Source organism: Blennius ocellaris, assembly GCF_963422515.1.
Source record: "Blennius ocellaris genome assembly, chromosome: 5".
NCBI lineage: Eukaryota > Metazoa > Chordata > Actinopteri > Blenniiformes > Blenniidae > Blennius > Blennius ocellaris.
In genome coordinates this window covers 11210093-11222467 of record NC_137654.1, presented here as the reverse complement: position 1 = coordinate 11222467, position 12375 = coordinate 11210093, and the positions used below count along the sequence as shown (strand labels likewise).

The following is a 12375-nucleotide window of genomic DNA, read 5'->3' as shown; positions in this document are numbered from 1 at the left end:
GGCGTTAGCGAAAGGTTATATGTTGTTTATTTTTTAACTTATTTTGCAAAAGCAGGAAATGATTTAATGATAGAATAATTGTTCTTTTGCGCCGCGCCTTTTTGATTAAATGTTTAATACATGACTAATTACAATTGAATGAAATGGACATGAATTTAATAAATCGTAGAATTTCCTACACATGTGAAAGTCAAGCTCTGAAACCATGTTAGTTTTTTGGTTTTTTTTTTTTTGTTTTTTTAATGATTACTTTTTGAGACATTTCTGTGTCATGAGACTGTTCTAATTGGAAGTCACAATAAAATAGGTTTACTGAGAAAAGATGGGATACATTTGGTACAATACTACTGTTAAATGGTTTGTGTTTGTCGTCTGCTGAATGCCATGAGGCTCGCTGGAAGACCAACTGTGAACATGAAGTGGGAGGTGTTAATGTAGCATTGGACAAGAAATGGCTGTTTGAGCTTTCCTGGAAACTCTCCCCACCAAAGGTACCGTCACCGTTGCCACCATCACAAGCTTGTCTGAGGAAAGTGACACTTCATTCAATATTACATCTGCGATCCTGTGGCTCACAGCTGTGAGCAGTTTTCACCCGCAGTCAGCTCCTGTTGATGCTCCATTAAAACTTATTCCACAAGTCCAGTTTGTTTTACTCTTTTACAAACTTACAAACCAAACAGAAACAATGAAACCGCATAAAATTAGGATAAACTGTAACTTGGGCAAACATGTAACATCTCACTCATTATAGAGTCAATCTAGTTAAGAATTATCCCAGAGTTTGTTGTTGAAGAAACTGGAAGTGCTGGTTCTGGCTTAAAATTACATTTTCTATACAAAACGGTTTCCTGCGTCGTAGTTCCACTGTGGGGGAAGAGAAAAAGAAATGACGGCAAATCGCTCAGAAAATTAATAAATTATTTATTTCTATAAATAGATTAAAATAATTTTACAAGGATTTAATTGACACGACACGAGAAACACAACAAGCAGCCTTTCCTCGGGGCCAAATCTGGTACAGATCCTTCACGGCAGGTCAGTGTAACACAGGCTGTAAACATGGACCTGCACCTTGGCAGGGTAAACGTAAGAAGACTTTGTTTCCCACACATTGTCCAATCTGTACGTGTTTTGGCCATTTACGCAATGTTAGACAAAAGTAGTTCTCTCTTGACAATAAATGTTTGTCAGTGAGACTAAAAGCACAGATGTAATTTACAGTTGTGTGTATCAAATATGTTTTATTATCTGTCATAAGGCCTCATTAAAATAATTAAGTTTGAATTTTAAATATGAGTTTTTCTACTTTGTATGATGTTATTATTGATGACTGTTGGGATTCATTGGCAATAAAAAGCATAGTTCTTGAAATGGCTAGTAGGTCTTGATACATACTCTCCCACTGTAACTCTTTCAATTCAACCCCTCAAATTTACAATAGATTCTGTTTTTAAAATGTATGTCTTAATAAAATCAATAATTGTCATCTAGTCTCATCTTTTGATCATGATTTCAACATGAACACTTTTAAATAGCTATGTATTTTGTAAAAGACAACCAAGTGACCTCGAGATTTGTCCTGCATGAAGAAGAAAAAAAAAAACTTCAAATGACTGAGATAAAACAGACTCCGTTGAATATCAAGAGAGCACAAACTTTAGCAGTCCAATAAAACCAATTCAGGCCCTGTTCCGGTCGTGTTGTGTGATGGGAATTGAACATGGAATGTTCTGAATGTGAGATTGATGCCTTGTCACTTTGTAAGCAGCACTGTCACGATAACAAACAAAACTCTGGAATGAAGTGATTTGTACAAGCCCAGCGTGTGCTTTTGTAATTATTTTCTCTGTTGTGACAAAATATATAACGTTTTATTAGTCGAGAGAATGAGCCAGAGTGAGAATGATCTATTTGTGAGAATACTGCATTTAAGGAGACGTCTCTAAAATACTGATCGGTAACAGGAAACCTCACAGCACAAACGCATAGTGTAACACTAAACAGGTCAGTCACTGAAAACAACGACAAAGTGGCATTAGACATCCGGGTATCTGTTTCCACACACTCCGTGTGGTCGTGTTTCACACAACAGCCAGAGTTTCTATCTCTTCTGCCAGCTGTTCCCCGTCCTGTTGGGTTCACTCAGGAGTCTCTCTCGCCTCTCGGTGTGCGGCGGGCGGCCGGGCGGCAGCAGGATGTAGTGCGTGGCACTCGCCTGCCTGCCGTCCTTCAGAATGGGCACGATGCAGGGAGAAAACTGAGTCGCCGGTGGAGCTCTTTCAGTCTGCTGTCTCTGCAGCGCCTTGCTCACGTAATTGGGGTTGGCGGCGAAACTCTGGGTGGCCGGCATCACGCCGTTGATGTAAATGGGGAGACTTTTGGGGCTCGGGGAGCGCGGGGGACAGGGGGGAACTAAAGGGACCCTCGGGGGGATTTTGGGAGGTTTGTCCTCGTCTCCGGGGCTCGCGTTCTTTAGCAGAGATGAAGGCTTTGGTGGGATGGGGATACGAGGGGGCACTTGTGGCTTGTCGGCCGGGCAGGTCGTGGTGTTGCCGTGTGGCTGTGAAGCCGCACCCGAGAAGGAAAACTGGCGTGAGGTATCTCTGATGGCCGGCGCCGCGTTCTGTCCGTCGTCTCTCTGCACGGCGAATGACCAGTTGGTAGCTGAAAACCGGCTTCCTCGACCGGCCGCTTTATCCTCTCTGCTCGGCCAAGAGAAACACAAGGAGCCCATCCGAGCGCCACCAGTTCGCAGCGAGCTCCCCTGGTAGGCGTGATTGACCTGGCCAGAGTCTCTGCTGCTGCCCCGGCATATGGCTTTGGGGCAGCTTTTAGGCAGAAGCCGCTGTCGGTCACTGGTGAAGAACTCAACTTCGTTGTCAGCGGCTTCATCTGACATGAGCTCCTCGGGGTCGGGCAGAGGCGGCAGGGGTTTGGGCTCCTTCTGATGGCCCCCGAACGCCGTGCGTCTCTGTGAGGACGGGACCACCTGATCTCCGTCGCCGGGCAGCAGGAAGTCGTCCGGCGTTAGGCGGTAGGTGTCGGGGTGGTAAGGAGTCTGCGATAGTGCGACGCTGGCTGGGAGGAGAAAAATATCTCGTTAGATTAAAAAGTGATCTGGGCTATGTCCTCACAGTCGCACAGAAATCAACTCGCTGTCATAAGGTTTTGTCATGACTCACTGCCCTCATTCCATAAACAATTCTCGGAGGAAGAAACATGGAAAACAACTTTCAACCAAGCAACAGTGAGGATGTAGGAGGGAGAAATATCAGGAGCACTCGGCAGTCCAATCTTCCGTAAGAAAAGAAGAAAAAAAAAAGAAAGAAAGAAAAACAGCTTTCTGACGATACTGTGCCGGAAACACAAGTAAAAAAATGTTGAAAACAACCGCTTAACCTATCACCTTCTTCGTCAAACATCAGCCACAACACCCTGATTAACGCAGGAATCGTCATTATCTGCGGGGCAGGCCTTAATCTTAACTGAGCTTCCCATAACCTTCCCTGTGGAAACATCCGACATGCCCCAGACGACAGGAACAGCTGGTGACCAGGGAGCGATAGCTTGGCCTCCTCCTTCGCCCTGCTCACTGTCCTCTGACACACAGCGCAGCAAACTCTCCTAGAATCCATCCGTATGTGGGCTTTTGTCCTTGTCACTGTATTTTACTTGAAGAAAATCTTTTGTGTTTTATGGATTAAAATGTGACTATTCCACAAGCTATACTAAAAAAATATATATTAATTGCCGAGAGAATATTAATATACTTCCTCAAAGATATAAAGTGAAATTCATCATTGTTGTCAAAAATATTCAAATTCAATCTTTCAGTGTTGCTACAGAACAGCTGTCCCTTTGCATTTTTACTCTTTCTGAAGTAATAATAATTAAGAAAATGTTTAAAAATGCATTAGAATGAAAAGGACTCACGGTTACACTCCTTGGTCATCTGCTGCTCTTGAAGCTCCTTCAGGTTGTGCTCTATGTCCGGACCCAGGCCAAAGCACAGCCTGCAGAGCAACAGAGAGGTTGAGTAATCTATACAGAGCCCTGTACGTGTGTGTAAATCATTCCTGCGCGCAACCTGTCACAAGTCAGTCATTACATGGGAAATAACAAGTACCACAAATGCTGCCACAGGACAAACATTCCGCTCTTCATATGTTCACAAGATACAACAGTTGCTGAATTATACCCATCTAATATGATCAAACATTGTATTTTATATTATTTTTACAAACCATATTTACTCTTGCAATGTGCATACAGTGGAGGATAGATTCCCGTTGAGTTGCCATGACTGAAATTACTCTGGTGGTTTTCACTGTTTTGGGTGAATCTTAAGTTAAACTGCCATTTTCCAGGACGGCGCTGACACATGGAAACAATCAGGGGCTAAACTCTGACAGGAATTTGGAGAGCGACTGAGTGTAAGATGCCCTTTAAACAGCTGCAGGTGTTCCCTTTTCCAACTTCTGACATTTATTTGAGTCTTTTTCTTTGCTGAAACAAGATATTCATAAATATCAACTGTACCATCATTTCACTCACGATGCTTGATGGTTAAACTATTTTTTTAAGCGTTTGCATTGCGACATATTGTTCATTCTTCATCTATGTACCTGTTGAGGTCATGCTGTGCCCAGTAGTTACTCTGACTCCCAGCCATGTTGTGGCAGAAGCTGTATCCTCAGAAATCATGCAAATGTGTTTGATCTTGATCCCGAGCGCTTGAAAAAGGCAACTCCATCAGCGCCATCGCAGCATCTTTGTAATCACTTCCCAGCTGTTGGAGAGACGAAGAAAACTGCACGTTAGAGTTGCGTGTTCGAATTAAGCTTCGAGAGGAGAAGAAATGGCTTTCAGGTTGCATCACTGCACTCGTTTGTTCAGGTCACACCTTTGTCCGTGTGAAATGCCCATAAACGGGGCACATAAACAGAGTACATCTGGAACTCCACGCCATCCAGCACACCCAGCTGCACACACTCATACGCAAACAGGCAGGTCAAAGATCAGCTGACAAACCAGAGCAAACACCCAAAGAGACGCAGGAATCACACACACACACACAACCACACACACACACACACACACACACACAACATATTGGTGAAATACCAAATACAAGTACATGTGTATCAAAAAGGTTATTGATTTTACGTCATCATAACTGCTGAGCTGTGAGCATGTTTGACCGATGGAGCTACATGGGATCATGGGTAAACTTGACAAAGTTCAGTTCACTGTAACATTTCTCGCCTCAGTTTGATTTTTAAGTTACAGCATCTCAGCATCACAATGAAAGCTTTGCAGACTTTTTTTTCCAGCTTACAGTAATAAAACTCTAAATGTTGCCCGTGAGGCGCATTGCTTTAATATACGTAGCGCTACTACAGATACGAGCCCATTTCTCGCTCAGAATAAGTTTAGTTTCCCAAAAAAACATGAGAGTCGTACGAAAGATTTTCATTCCCATTTTTTTTCAGTAAATAAAATAATAAACTCGTGGTTTAATCAACTTATTACTGGCCTTCAAAGGACTGGCAGTCAGGAACTGAAGCCCGGTAAATCACTCTGGTAGCTGCCATATGTATCTCTTTGTGGTTTCACTTTAAAGCCGTTTGTCTGATGTGCGGCTATTGCGCAACCTCTGGGTCAGATGTGGGAGGGTGACAGCCCTCCTCGGCCTCCTTCCTCTCTGTGACCATGAAATGCTGCTGTATCCACCCTCACAACAGGGAGTAATTGTGTAGCATTCCTGTGATGCTGAATGACAAAACTCCCATCTGAAACAGCACCCAAGCCCGACGCGCACAGTACATGACACATACAGTTCAGTTCAATGTAAGACTGTGGCTCTGATTCTGTTGCTTCATCTATTATTTGACTTTAATACCACGTGTCCGTCTCTCTGTGATGGGTTGTACCTTGGATTATGTAAAGAGTCTGCGACTCATAACACTGAATGAGGTAAAGAAATTCACAAGATGAATTATTAAACAAGTATTTTCAACTTGCTTCTGTTTCCTCTGTGTATTTCTCCCCAATCACAGCAGAAAGAAAAAAGAAACATTTCCTGATATAAATGAACTGTGCCTGTATTGATGGACAATACATGTCTCAATAGAATGGGGGGGAATGTGCAAGTCGTGAGTAACATTCATAAAATCATTTTGCTTGTTGCAACTTGATCTTTGAGTGCATAAACCGCAAACGCAGTAAAGTTATTATGATGGAAAAAGAACAAAACACAGCATCAGTGCTGCATGATTCAGAGACTCGACATTCAAATATCCAACTACACCCAACATGCTTTTTCCCCAGCCATGACGTCACTGCAGGGGGATGAGGACTTGAATCTTGCTTCAGGTGAAGGCCATTCACTTCGGTTTAAAAGGACAGAACATCCGTCTTCGCGCTGAGAGGTCGGCTCAGGTTAAACACACCATGAGACAGGTGAAGTGATTGATGCTCCTGCATCTGAAGGCCTCCACCTGGGTGGCGTGTCCATGAGTAAGGTGCAGCTTCGAATAGATCCCTGCATTCAGCTTCATGATCAGGGTTTACCACTTAAACTTTACTGAGAAACTCCATTCTCCATCAAAACTTCGTGATTTTCTCAAGAAATCTCAGGCTTTGCAAACAATAGACACTTGCTGCATATACCAACACATAATAGGCACATTTTACATTTAAATGAGTGCATTAGACTGAGCACATACACATCGCTTGAGGGACAACGCATGTTCTCCTTTATACTATCGCACACTTCAATCTTAGTCTTCAAAGTCCCTCTTTGTTTGGTGTCACTGATAGGTCTGCAGTTGAAGTAGGAAGCAAACAATGTGGAGCATGCAAAGAAAATCTCACTACAAACAAAACAGTGACTCATGTGTCCATTTGAATATTAATGCCATCCTTAAAACAACCGTCTGTGGCGTCATTTCCACCCGTGAGCCTCGGCGATGGAAGACGCTGAACAATTATGAATTCTACCGGCAATTACTCAGCGTCCATGAATGGAGCCACTCTCGGGCATGAATGGCCCTTTGTGTCACTTTGGTGCAGCGTGAAGCAAGCCTGAAAATACAAGTGAACTCTCCCATGAGGTTAGGACGAGAGATACGCCATGGAGACAAGCCGACACGGCCAAGGTATGAGCCTGCGCCGCACAACCCCAGCAGGGGGGCTGCGTGCGTTGGCACAGTGGGAAGGACAAATCACAGCCTGGGAGAAACACTTTGTCCAGCCCATGCGGGAGCCTTGATGTGATGTTCTTGGCAGACCCTGCTTTAGTTTGTGTAGGCAACCGGCCATTCACTGGCCAGATCTTTACAGAGAAGTTAATTATAGAGCTGACATAAAGCATGTGCTTTACACTTGCACCAATTAACTCTCAGTGTTTAGCCAGCTGTACAGAAACCCCAAATACATACTTTGAAATGACCCTGGTGATGAGAACGCACGGCATGCAGTGCAGTATGGGGGGGGGGTTGACCCAACTTTGTGGCATGATATAAAAATGCATTTATCAGAGGAAAATGCCTTTGATTGGATAATAAAACACTTGTTGAATCACTTGGAAAATCCTTGAGTGCAAGTGTTTGTGTGTGTGATGTACGTATTATCTTTTTTTTTTTTTTATGATTGCTCAATTACCCACATTTTTGCATGGTGGAAACCGACTCACCCGGATAAATGTGGAATGTTTTCACATTTATATAATCAATTTTACCTGTATTTGTAATTCCATTTATTCATCTTCTATACTGCTGTATCTAATTTAATGTGCTGGAGCTGATCCCAGCTCAGTGAAGGGAAACACCCTGGAACCAGTCATGAGTCCTTCACAGGGAAAACACTATCACGAAAAAAAGAAAAAAAAAAGCCTCAGAGACTCACAGGCAATTCATAGTCACCAATTAACTTCAAAATTATATTTTTGGACTGAGGGAAGTGATAAAACTAGATCAAACCTAAACCTCCACACATACACAGGGAGAACCTGCAAACTCCACACAGAAGGGGTGCCTGGGTGCAAACCAGTCAGATTCTCACTATGAGGTAAAAGTACAAGCCACTACTCTGCTGTGCAGCCCCAACATTTGTCATTTCTAGTATATTTTTCTCAAATGTAATATTTCAAGCTGTTGTAGTGTTTGATCTGAGGAAATTTCCCCCCTGAAAACTTCAAAAACTGCATAAAACTGCAAGTGAAAATGTAATTAAGATGGAAAAACTCCACGTACTGATTTGTAGTTATCTGTATTGTACTCAAGTCTTAAACATGTTGATTATGGCCCCAGTTTCTTTTTTAACTGCATACAGTGATGCAATATATACAAACGCTTTGAATCTTGACTTAAATTCTGACTTGATATTACCAGTGACTCACTTGTCTGGGCTTTGTTGTATTTTTTCCACAGCAGCCAAGACCCTTGTCATAAGCGAAATAATTAGCTGGAAATCCTCTGTTTGGTTAGTCAATGTTTTTCAAGTGTGGGATACTGTCTTCTCCGAAGACACAGGATGGAGAAATCCCATGACCATATTTGGGATCAAACATTCCGGATGTGTTTGAAGTAGGAAAGAGAATAATAGTTAGGCTTATTCATATTTGCTCGTGAGCTGAGCATTGAGCGAGGGGGCATAAAAAGAACTTTCCATTCTAACATTAAAATTCACCGAGAAACCTCACATTTGACACAAACAACTCTGGAGTGACTTGTGTTGTTACAACTTCTATAATCGAATGTTTTTGCAACGTGTGGAAAAGAGAAGGAAAAAGCTTCCAGACAGATATTTAAAAAGTGACCCAACATTGTTCTCTATAGTATTTAGTAGTTAATAGTAAAAGATGACATCGACATAACTAAATTATAATACTTAATATACTGATTTACTGATTAGCAGAAAACAGAAAGTATAAAATTACTCCAACTGTTTCCAGGCAAACAGACTTTCATTTATAATGAAGTTTCAGAAAGGACAAAGTCAAAAGACTTTTTGGAAGAGAATAGAATAGAACAGAATAGAATAGAACAGAATAGAATAGAATAGAATAGAATAGAATAGAATAGAATACAATAATACGTTATTCATCCCTGGGGGGGATTCTTGCAACATAGCTCCCCGCAGAAAGAACACATAATAAATAGCATAGAATTTAAAATGTCAATATGACAGGATAACGTTAAATAAGTAATATTAAAAATTTATATATACAGGGAAAAGCAGTAAAACACAACAAACAGTATTTACAAAGAGGAGTTAAAGAACACATGATGGAAAAGAAGCTAAAATAGTGAGGCCATATTGGAAAAAGTGGCTGGGGAAAAAAACTTAGATAGATACCGATATTACAAACAAATTTTAATTAATTGTAACGTTATTGGGCGTGAATACTTGATTTGATATCAAACCCTACTGAGCTTGTTTGTTGGATTTGTATTAGATCATGGAGGAAAGTATAGGCTACATATAAATGATTATTAGAGGCATCACAAGAGTTGACTTATTTACAAACGATGTGACGATGTGGGTGTACGTTTACGTAAACGCATTGTGTCAACGAGTCTTGGTTCAGCGCCCTCTCGCGGTGCACCGGGGACGGCCGGCCGGGACTCACCCATCCCGCCCCGGCGCGTCTTCTCTCGGCGGGCGGGCGGCGCGCCGGGGACCCTGCAGAGGGTCCTGACAGCAGCCTGTCCGCGACACAAAAACCACTACAAATAGCCTAAATCCTACAAATAACCCACTCACATAACGTCAACTTTTCTGTTCGCACATAAATACACTTTGAAAGACTTTTTTTTTTTAAACAACAAATGTGATTTTTACGCATCGGCGCCTTCTTTTTACCAGTTAAAATCCCGAGAGAGAGAGAAAAAAACCCAATATGTAACTTTACGCGTTTAAAATGAAAAAACGCTTAACTCCTTATTCATCCCATACTGATCAAGCTCTTTAACTGATCTAAACCTGAAGCTTCACCCAGCAAGCTGATGGACGTCTTACCGTTAAAAAGCGTATTTGTCCATTGCGTAAAACCAGTTCGGCTCCTCGATCCCGGTCCAATATGATGGGAGAAAAGAAATCGCGGTGTCTCAGTCAAAAACCTGAAGCATGTGCAACATCCCTCCTCTGTCAACAACACTGGGAGGTGAAACTCATTTTGTCAGAGTGACGCGGTTTTCCACATCTCCTTATAACGAGAGCAGCTCCATGAGCAGAGCGCGTTACTGTAACTCCACCCAGCGCCCAGGCCGCCTTAAAGGGGAAAAAAAATACCCAGAAAACATCAAACACTCACTGAATTTACATAACCGCATTCTACAGGCGGGGGAAAAAAAATATTTTTGCATAGTAAATGAATATTCCCACACGTTGATCAAACACCCATCAGCACATAAATAATTTAAAAGATAAATGTGGTTCAGAAACAACATTAAACTATAAAAACTGCTGCTTCTGTTTCATCACATTAGCACAAACAGTGAAAATAGCCAGCACAATAAGCAAATAGAGTATTGCGTATAGAGCACGATGGGGTTTTAAGCATAAACATTGCATAGAAACCTAATTAGACAGCTTATTTTGTATTGTAAGCATAAACTGTGAAAATCCATAATGAGCCAACAGTAGAGATCAAGTAGAGAATAATTGGATTTTAAGCAATCTCAGTACTCTCATCACCATAGTAAATGAGAAAATGTATCCATCCTGCTTGTTCTTAGGTCATATTTTAGAAAAAGACGTTGTACAAAAAAGAAACAAAAGTGAAAAGAAAGTTCAAGACACAAAAAAATGTTTTTCCCCCCAGATATTGTCTTTGAATTGTCATTAGTCATATAGCCAGATTTCCATTTATTTACAAAATGCTCCACACAATTGTTTCTCTGCTGGTCAAACACAATGAATGCCCTGAGACGTCAGGACAGCAGGCTAATTTAATTATCTGCGTAACGTGAGTATGGGAAATTGCATTTCATAAAGCAGTAAACAATTTTGATGTGACCTGAGTGGGAGTCAGAGTGTGTGTGGGTGGATCCTGGCATGAGGACAATATAGGACTGATAAAGAGGAACAGGCAGCGGAGTCACAGCCCAGTGGAGGTAGATGAGGACTTGTTTTGAAGCCCGACTGTCACATAGGAGTTGACTGTCTGTGTTTGTCTTCGCCCACGCTGGAAGAGGCAGAAGAACAATATATGAGGCCGTTTACCAGAAAATGCCCCGGGAGGGAAGTGAGTGCAGGCCATTTCGGTTGTTACCAGAGTCCAGACCACACTGAGCCGACAGTCTGCCTCCAGACTGCCAAAAGAAATCCTTTTATTGTGGTAACAATGCAAATAATCCCCCAGGCAAAGACACACATTGACTATTGTGTTGAATAACCACCTGATATAAAAATGGGGGGGGGGGGGGGGATGTCAGGAAAACACCAAAATCACCCCTGTGACCTCCCTTTGTGATTTTCTACTGTTCAAATGTTTCACAGCTGTAATACTCCAATAAACTCCATGTAGGGTCATATATGGATTGAGGAGTGCCTCAATACTTAGTGCAAATCACAATCCCACTAAATAAATAAGCGTAATGCACTTGTATTGCTGCAATCCACTGTCCCTCTACCACCTGCGTAATCTGTTTGCTCAAAGGAATACTCATACCTTTTTTTTTTTGCAAAGCGGCTGTTTGATCAACTTCTCATTGTGCAATGGCCTGATTGGTAGCACATGTGACAAGGAGTTCCAGTGCGACAAACACATTTTGGAGCATTTCACTGCCGACAGTCTCATTAGATGAGTTTCGGCCTTTCGTCCTTTCTTTGTAAGGGACTATTGAATATCAAATTTAATGTTTTTGACCCTTGATCTGGCAACTCTGTTGTTGCCGTGTGGACCTCTGTGGGTGCTGGGGGGTGACCCAGGATGCTCAGGGAGGGAGGGGGGGAGGGAGGGAGGGGGGGGGTTGTTCATCGGGGTGGGCTAGTCTCCCACCGGGAAGGTCAAGTCATTTCCTGCTCTGAGAGACCTCCGTCCCTCACAGCTGTCAGTGCAGTCAAAAGCCCACCTTCCACATCTGTAGCAACCCCCACGCCCACGCGTGATGTGGAAGATTGCTCTGAAAAAACACTTCTATGCTGATGTCTGCAATTCTTTCAAATATGATCACTTCTGTGAAAAAGGATTCGAAAGTGAGTGTAATCTGATTAGCGGCAACATTATTTCTGTAAACACAAAGTCTGATGACGGTGTTTCACATCTGCGCAGAAAATGCAGTAAATAACCCTTGAAATTCAAAGGACCTCAGACAATACATGCATGTGCACCACTCATTTACTGGACGTCCCAGACTGGGCTAG

General features: G+C 42.3%; 1 protein-coding gene across 2 annotated transcripts; it reads right to left on the bottom strand.

Moving 5' to 3' along the window:
• Nucleotides 1-7: 7 nt before the first annotated feature.
• On the bottom strand, nucleotides 8-10165 carry errfi1b (ERBB receptor feedback inhibitor 1b). 2 transcript variants are annotated; one of them, XM_080497528.1, is made up of 4 exons: nucleotides 10027-10165; nucleotides 4629-4792; nucleotides 3937-4016; nucleotides 8-3081 (listed from the first exon to the last, which is right to left on the bottom strand). In XM_080497528.1, the coding sequence occupies exons 2-4, from the start codon at nucleotides 4673-4675 to the stop codon at nucleotides 2105-2107; spliced, it is 1104 nt and encodes a 367-aa protein (XP_080353654.1). In that variant the 5' UTR covers nucleotides 4676-4792; nucleotides 10027-10165; the 3' UTR covers nucleotides 8-2104. The 2 variants fall into 2 exon arrangements, with proteins under 2 accessions (XP_080353654.1, XP_080353655.1); XM_080497529.1 differs by lacking the exon at nucleotides 4629-4792 and having other exon boundaries at nucleotides 10027-10159.
• Nucleotides 10166-12375: the final 2210 nt, after the last annotated feature.

What these genes read in the sequence shown, in the direction of transcription:
- errfi1b (XM_080497528.1), bottom strand. Translation starts at nt 4,675, where the DNA reads ATGGCTGGGAGTCAGAGTAACTACTGGGCACAGCATGACCTCAACAG. An exon ending in GCACAGCATGACCTCAACAG is followed by an intron (nt 4,017 to 4,628) that starts GTACATAGATGA and finishes GTTGCTCTGCAG; the next exon opens with GCTGTGCTTTGGCCTGGGTC. An exon ending in GATGACCAAGGAGTGTAACC is followed by an intron (nt 3,082 to 3,936) that starts GTGAGTCCTTTT and finishes TTCTCCTCCCAG; the next exon opens with CCAGCGTCGCACTATCGCAG.